The sequence below is a fragment of the Dreissena polymorpha genome, chromosome 2, assembly GCF_020536995.1.
Source record: "Dreissena polymorpha isolate Duluth1 chromosome 2, UMN_Dpol_1.0, whole genome shotgun sequence".
NCBI lineage: Eukaryota > Metazoa > Mollusca > Bivalvia > Myida > Dreissenidae > Dreissena > Dreissena polymorpha.
The window spans coordinates 125,505,179-125,513,992 of record NC_068356.1 but is presented as its reverse complement, the minus strand read 5'-3'; the positions used below and the strand labels follow the sequence as shown (position 1 = coordinate 125,513,992).

The following is an 8,814-nucleotide window of genomic DNA, read 5'->3' as shown; positions in this document are numbered from 1 at the left end:
GTTCGTACAATATATATTATATACCAAGGTATTTATGTATAAATAAGTATGTATTCATTGCATTCTCTCTAATCTTATATTAAGTAAATTACTATATGCAGATCTTGATTTTGAATCTTGACTATCTGTATAAATCAAAACATATTGGAAAATACAAATCACAAATTCAGACTTGAAAATGTAAAGCAGAAAGCTGACTGTAAAATATGTCTTCCTATCCAATATAAAAAAGCAAAACTCCAGCTGCTGGAGCAGTATTGCATTCTCATGATAAACAATTAGTTGATCATTTATTTAAGGCTAGTGAATTCTTGTCAAAACAGTACGAAACAGCACAATACGAAACAACATACACAGATAGAAGAATAAAGCTGGGGTCACCGCCTTGGAACTGTCAGTGCAAAGCAAAACGACATTTGATTTATGACAACGTATAAGTATATTTATCCGCATGCTATATACACGTAGTTTACTATCTTATTTTTAGGCCATCTATGTTCTACGTACGCGTCTGTAATCATACACGATCAGTTAATTGTTTTGCACATAGATTTCCACAGTTTTCGCTGTCTGTGTAACCTTTTACTCCAGCATACTACCCTCTCGATCTCACAGAGTTTTCCAGGCCTTCTGTCAATACCCATGAGATTCAACAATACACTTTAATAGGAGGGACTTAAGTCGCAGACAAATTCGTGTTTCATGTTTCCAGGTCTATAATTTATATATGCTGCGACAAAACAATTATTTATATATTTTATTTCATAACGTCTATGTGTTAATCAATTTGAATGATTTTGTTTTAAATAAAAATAATGTATAATGTATTCGTATGCAAATGTTTTAATCGGAATTATTAACGAAAAACCTTTATGAATTGATAATTATATTGTACTTGAAGATTTTATTTAGATACCCTAAGATCCAACCTGGTATGCATTCGTCCTCATTTGGATTCCGGGATTAACCGCGACGAAAATAACGACAGCTACGATCACCAAGGAGACCAATAATATGGCAACAACAACAACTAGTCGTGTTTCGTCTTGGACTTGGCCTACTCTTTGGCTTAATTAATATAATATTTAATAAACATAAACATAACCAACCTGGTTTGCATTCATCCTCATTTCGATTCCGAGATAAACCGCGACGAAAATCACGACATATACAATAACCAAGAAGACCAATAACACTGCAACAACAGCAACTAGTCGTGTTTTCGTCTTGGACTTGGTCTACGCTGTCTTTGGCTTAATAAATATAATATTTAATAAAAGGTGATGTTGAAAAGCATCTCTAGCATAAAAAACATGTTGCGTAAGGCCAACATACATTTTTTCATGGGAGCATCGTCTCTAAATTTTGATAAGTATAATTTTGAGCTACTTCAGCTTTTTTATTTTTATGTACCGCCGCCGACCAGTTTTTATTCAAAGTTAAATATACTCAGTGTGGGATTGATACCATTTAACTACAAAAATATGAAAATAAACTTGTTTGAAAAAAGTTGTAGTTTGTGTTCTTGCAATATACCTAAAATCAATGCATTGTATACACATAAACTCATGTGTGTTACCAATAGCCAATTACCCATACGTCAAATGTTCAAGATGACCAAAAATGGTTATGTTTCATGAAAATTGCAAAACAAAAATAACAGAGAGGAGGAACATAGTTTGATACTTTTGGGTATATAAAATCTATTTTTGAACAATCTTTGGGCTTGTTAAAAAAATATATTTTAACAAGCAAAATAGGGTTGCAAATAACGAAAACAATAGCGTTATATAATACTTAAGTTAACATGTGTCCCGAAACAGACAGTCTTCAATTGTCAAACAAAAATCTACTTGACAAAATAATAATTCATATAATTTTGTTCAAAACTGGAAAATAATAATAATCGTTTCCTTTTCATGTCAGTGGATCGGTTTATCATCAGATTCCAATGCATTATTGATACTTATGGTTTTGGTACAAGTCAACACGGTGACTAATGAAACTTCAGGTACTTCCTTAGTAGCATGATAATTCAAGGATGGCACCCCAGTGCAACCCAGTGATTAGTTGATAACTTAATATCTTCAAATCAATCTGTTATGTAATTATTTTTCTAGGAAAACATTTTATGCTTGTAATATTTAAATTAATGATTCATTAAATTTATATTGTTTTAGACTAGTACAAACAAACGTACTGATCTAAAGTGAGTATTTCTGAACATTATTGTCATTTTATTTTACATGTGTAGCAAATTTAGCTAAATCTTTACGAAAGTTGTTTTTTCCAAACTATGTATAATCTCAACATTTGTTCACCGAAAATAAATTATGTGATAAAATTTCTTAAATACAGGGAAATAACTCAAGATTTATCAGATATGTGTCATAATTTCCGAAATAAGTGGGTGGTCGGAGTTATAGGGAGATTTGAAACTATCGAAAAGATAGATAATATTTTTGTCAAGATTTTTTGCGCTAAATTTGAGGCGTCGTTTTTAAGCAATTACATAAAGAGTTCTGACCGAAATTAAGGTAATATTACTTTTAAATCATTAACTTATTGGTATACAACAAGAACGTGGTATAATATTTGCAGAAAAGATAATAATTTCGACGGAAACGTGTCTGATGATATTTTCCGAATAGTTACGGAAATTATCGATTGTCGGTTTGAAGTAATAGCACATCGATGTCAGTCAGGAACACTGTCTATAACGGCGAAAACATTTATATAGAAAGGCAACATATTATGATATAATTATTTTAGCATCAAACGAAGAAATATAAATGCATAGAACAGTAAAAAAAGAAGTAACTTAATATGTAACAATTTTAGAATTAATTGGCTGTGAACTTATACTTTGTGACTGTATATGTTTTCTGCCATGTAAACAAAATTCACATTCAAAATAAAAAGAATATTCTTTTTCCAATTATATAAACTGTGTAAAATTGTGTCACCATTTTCAGTCAATTGGCGAAATTCCTGAGAAAATTAGGCATTTCGTGAAGTCCCTAAGTAAAACAGTCATTTCACGAAAATCCTGAATCGTTTAGGAATTTAGTAAAATTCCTAGTTTCATAGATTAACTGTAACATATACTTATTTTCTTGTTGAATAATGTTAGTGTTTTCTCCCTCCTTTTTATATTGTTTTAAGTTTCCGTAAAACATATATATGCAAGTATGTCTGTTTACTGCTATATATTCGATATAATTAATTCTTTTCATCCATTTAATAAATAACATGTTGAAAAATTATTTTTGTACTACTAAATGTAACTAATAAAATAACTCACCTCACCTGTTTAACGATGTAAACATTCTTTCCAGATTCAATTTCTAATGTTGGCATCATCCCTATGCCCATACGCCATGAGAACAGGTTTCAAACTTCTAAAGGAATGATCAAATCTTGCCGTCCAGACGCAGAACGGTAGTGTGTCCAGAGTGTAGGCTACTTGATCTAAATGTCCTTTACAACCAAGGTATGTCCAGTAAAGCAAGATACCATATAAACTATAAAGTGACTATGTGTCACAGCGTGTTGAATGTTTTGTGTTGGTGTAGTTTATCAACTCATTAAAGTGACAGTTCGCGGAATAGATCGTTGGTTTGCATATAAATCGTATAGCGAGAAATGAACTTTACATAAATTCATTTAAATATATTTTTTATCATTTTGACATCGAAAACATAGTCAAAATCGGTTTTGAATCGATAAAATAATATATATATGATCATAAATATATGCAATAGGCGAAAGTCATTGCAGCGTCGCTAGTTATGCAAATTATATCTATATTTAGCTTTCGCTAAACATTATTAGCATATGGAAGACAAATACCTAGATTTAGCAAAAACATAGCGTTGCATCTCAGTTTTCGTCTGTAACAGATGTATTTTCATTTGTTATTACCTTCTCTCCACTAAATTTGCTTGTTTAGGTTTGAATTAACGTGTCGAATCATGAATATTAACTAGGTCGTTTTCGAACTTTACTGTACTCGACCCCAAAATAAAAATCGCTATATTGTTTGTTTTCAACCGGATTTTCAGTGATATCCTCAATAAAAACACGTTTTCTTACGATTCTGCCCATATATATATAGCTATGAATTGTCACTCTAAATTCACAAGCCTTGACTATTACAAAATTTACGACACAACCTGAAGAAACAAGCATCTATTTTTGTAGTTCAATTTTAGTTGACGGATGTAAAACTCATAAAATCTTATCTGATTGCATTTTTTTTTAATCTCTGATTTACAATAAGCAGTGTTGCGTGTTAGTGCAAACTTTATTACTTAAAGCGGTTTTCTTTAACCCTTTGAAGTTGAAACATAAATAATTATATTACAAACATAATATATACATACATACATAAAAATAACGATTTATTATATTATAATGTGATTTAGTGCATTTTAATGTATGTAATTATTTTGCAGTTAGAAAATTAAACAACACAATAAATGGACTTATTAGGTGTGCCAAAAGTAAAAAAGAATATTGAAGTTTGTTTAGTAATGTCAAACTCATTAATACGCAAACTTCTGTTTAAAATGTAATTATTCGTTAGTCAGTTTAGCATATTTTTGTGCGAGCGTTTAAATACCCAGCTAAATAAACGTGGGGATCAGGATAAATGCAACGAATATATGCACTGTTACTGACTTTACGAGCGTTTTGTTTTCTTCTTTATCAAAATAAATTGGGAACCCTCTTGGTGATGCATAACACAAATTAAATATTTTCACATATACAAATATAAATTCTGCCTTTAAGGTGCAACACTACAACGTCCCAAAAACGTTCAGAAATGTTCGTAATTTATTTATCTGGGCTGAAATTATTTAACTTTTATATTGGTAAATCATACCATGATTTTAGCATTGTCATTGTAAACTCTTTAAGCTATTGAAGATATATATATATATATATATATATATATATATATATATATATATATATATATATATATATATATATATATATATATAAGGTTTTTTAGGCACACGTGTCTTGAAGTTAAATTCAATCATATCAATTCATGCAAAATGCGTTAAATGATTGTCGTTTACATTTGTTACACACGTTAACGTCCCGATTTGGACCTTCACCTTCTTCGTGGTCCACATCTGGAATAATCTTGTTTTCGTAGTTACCATCGCTCCTTGATTGGTCGTTGTTGTGTTGATCCGGTTGTGTGTCTTACTTATTATTCAAAGGTGCAGCCCAAATCCTCGTTGTCTATTCATCATATTTTTAGTGCCGAAAATACCAATATACTTTGGGATAGGTTTCAACTAAGTTGTTGGATAAACTGGCCGATTGGTTATTTTGTTAATGCAGATGACCTGAATAAATGATATTGCTTTAAGAGCGGGCGATTGAATGCAAATTTAAATTTCGTCATGAACAATACATGGCTGTGAACTATTATAAATACTCGACATTACCAAATACACGATGTATTCTTCAGGTGATACTTGGAGTTTGACATAAACCGCAGGTATGTACTTTTGATTAAATGCGCATACGTTTTAAGTTTTACGTTAGTTTACGATATCTAGTGAAGTATGTGTTTTTATATAACAATGATAGTGTGTTTGCTATATTATAATAATACATCTTGAAACATCATCTGAATTAGAAAAAAAACAAACAATCAATTGCATGCAACTTGCATCCATCTGCAAACCAGTTGATATTCTCTGTATAATTAGGTTGTTCGGATATTCTCATATTTAAGTATTACATTTTTCAATGATAAATTAGTTATTTCATTCGTTTGATTGTTTTATAAACAATCGCTGTACTGAAATGATAGCAATTAAATAAAGTGTATGGTTTAAATGCCATTTATGTAAGGCGTATGGTGTATTTGCCATTTTCTAGCCATTTAAGTAAGGCGTATAATTAACTTATCTATACATGTGTTTAAATGTATATTTGCGATAAGTGCAGTTAACACTAGACGATCACTCCATGCAATGTGTGTCACAAACGCAATTGTTAAGGTTAACTAGAGGATAACTAAATGCAATGCATATTTTTGTGAACAATGGTTTACTTACCATTGAAGTTAGGCGTTTGGTTTACTATCCAATAACCTTAGGCGTATGGTTTACTAGCCATTAATATACGGCGTACGGTTTTCTAGACATTAATGCATGGCGAATGGTTAACTAGATGCTTAACGATCTGCAATAGTAGTTACATGTATATTTATAATGAATGTTGATAAATGTGTACGATCACTCACCATACTACTAATTATTAACGCAATGTGTTTGGTAAACTAGAAGATCACTTAACCCAATGCGGATTATTGATAAAGTTTGTTTCGTTGACAACAAGATGGTAAATTGTACAATCACTAACAATATTGATAAATATGCAGGCAAGCAGTATTAATTGCAATTCGATAACTTAACTACAATCATTACACGCAGATCGGATTCGCTTTTGATTTACTAGATTATCACTAACAGCCATGAAATCAAGATAAGTTTGCATGCAGTATGTATTACTGATTATAGGATCACTAAATGCGATGATAATACTGATACTTATGTGTACAGGGCGTATTTCTGACATTTGGATCATTGCGACCATCACTGCAATTATGAGGATCGTATTCGGTGGTGTCGCCTTTTTAGTCCTGTTCTGGGCGACAGAGTGCGGTGAGACGACAAGACCTTTACATATATTCATATTTCAAAGATAATATTATACGTGTAATAATCAAAACATTAAAATATAATGTTTCTTATCAAAAAGGTTAAAAATATAAGTAAATACATTTTCGATCTTATTGATATGTAAATATGTAAATTAAGCTTTAGAACTACTTGATACGATTAGAGCACTATTAAACATGGGCTATCAGTTTTGCTTAAAGTTTATTTCCAACGGGTAAACAGATAAGCTCGCATATATTCCAATACCAGTTATGCATGTAATTATATTTTTACTTGATACAGTAATGGGAAGAGTGGCAGTTGATAACTTTGAAGGGTCTTTTGAGCTTTTGGAGCCGTGGCCAACAGCGTCACCCGTACCACAAGGCTGCTGCGACAGCAGTTCAACAACGGTGTACCTCGGTGCTGGGAAGATCGGAAGCGGAGTTGTTGATAGTTTAACGTATGGCGGGGTGGGTCAGGTCGTTGTAGCACCAGGCTCCATCAGTCCCTTAGTCCCTTGCAGCCTCAGGGCGCTTCTGAAAGTAAGCATGAGCCTCATAGTGATGTTATAGTTTGTTTTACTATTTATATTAATTTTGTTTTAAATAGCTGCTCTTCCACCAAGACACATACGGATAGACCCTGTTCTGTATCCTTCCGTTAGCGACTTAAATGTAACAATATAAATCATATGTATCGCTTCGGTTATAGGTAAGCTTTGACAAGCTGCCGTCGTGCATTGACGGCTGTTTGAGGTATCCTCTTTGTGGCAAACGCATGCTGCGAGTTGACCTTGAGCTCAGCCCTACCAATCGCTCTTACTTCATGTTTGACATCGGAGACAGTGTTAGCAACGACGGATACGGTATGTAGTAAAATAGAGCATATATTTAACAAGACTGTCGCAATTGAATCTCACAATTGCTTATATGTTATCTCTGACGAATTCGATAGTACTAAGTAGCATGGTTTGTCGAGCATTATCCACATTATTATTCCACAATGGCTAGTTAAGACATTTTTTAATGCTAAAAGTGTTCATAGCATTTTGAACATGTTATATGGCAATGTTGTAAATTAAAATAGCAAATACAAATTTGAGGATTAACTAATTTATTTCAGAACATGAAGGGAGCAGGCAATTTATTTATGATCATCTTAAGATTTAAAGCAGTATACCGTTTTCACTTAAAAAAAAACACCATAAAATAGTATCAACATAGTTTTGCTCTAACATGGAGATATCTAGAAAGTCTTACACAATAATTTTGTTATGAGATTCGTTTAATGCGGATATCATTTGTTTACAACTTGTATATGTTTTGCAGGTGGAGACTATAGTGATCAAACGAATGATGCTGAAATTGACGCCGTCTACCCGAATGTCTACGTCAGACCGAGCGACCTTTGCCCAGACCCACCTCGGCTTCTTGCCACCTATACGGATGCCGTGAAACTGGGTTCCGTCAATCGCATCACCCTTTTCATAAGCAACGAGCACATTCGCATCACCAACGACCAAGGCCTAAACCAGATTTTGTGCCACAAATGTCTGTTCGCCCTGAATGGTCAGTCTGATCCGAGCGTTGGGGGTGTGAACCAGGACATCTACATCGCCTTGAACCGAGTGATCGCAGACCGAGCGGACCGCTATGGGTTTGGCGTCTGTTCCGCTAGACTCTCATGGGTGTGTCCTGAGAGTTACTAACGGCTTCAAGTCATTACAGCGACATTTTTTATCTCTTCAATTATGTCTAAAAAAATCCGTTTCAATTTTTACAACGTTTTGATCCACGTTTTGTTATTTCGAAGTTTCAACATTACAAATACATAACTACACATTTTCTTTGTAATTATGTATTTATTGATATTTTTAACACAATAAAAGGACAAAATAGAAGTCTGATATTGGTTCTTTATATGGAAGTGAGAACACATTTAGCATATTCTATAAATTCCAATTTGAAACTGAATGATAATGATGCAAGCTGTCAAAACAAAGAGCAAAGAATTGGGAATATAAATGACGAATGACATTACAAAATTTATAATACGGATTAACTGAGATTTATAAAAAAGGAACCCATCTTCTCAAACATTGTATGACAAATTTTCTTTA

The 8,814-nt window shown here is 32.6% G+C and overlaps 1 protein-coding gene across 1 annotated transcript; it reads left to right on the top strand.

Annotated features, from left to right (window-relative positions):
• Positions 1-5,293: 5,293 nt before the first annotated feature.
• Positions 5,294-8,484, top strand: LOC127868884 (uncharacterized). Its single transcript, XM_052411023.1, has 5 exons — positions 5,294-5,521; positions 6,594-6,695; positions 6,996-7,237; positions 7,407-7,560; positions 8,024-8,484. Exons 2-5 carry the CDS (start codon positions 6,638-6,640, stop codon positions 8,401-8,403), a joined length of 834 nt encoding a protein of 277 aa, XP_052266983.1. The 5' UTR covers positions 5,294-5,521; positions 6,594-6,637; the 3' UTR covers positions 8,404-8,484.
• The last annotated feature ends 330 nt before the right edge of the window (positions 8,485-8,814 follow it).

What these genes read in the sequence shown, in the direction of transcription:
- LOC127868884 (XM_052411023.1), top strand. Translation starts at nt 6,638, where the DNA reads ATGAGGATCGTATTCGGTGGTGTCGCCTTTTTAGTCCTGTTCTGGGCG. An exon ending in GTTCTGGGCGACAGAGTGCG is followed by an intron (nt 6,696 to 6,995) that starts GTGAGACGACAA and finishes TACTTGATACAG; the next exon opens with TAATGGGAAGAGTGGCAGTT. An exon ending in GCCTCAGGGCGCTTCTGAAA is followed by an intron (nt 7,238 to 7,406) that starts GTAAGCATGAGC and finishes CTTCGGTTATAG; the next exon opens with GTAAGCTTTGACAAGCTGCC.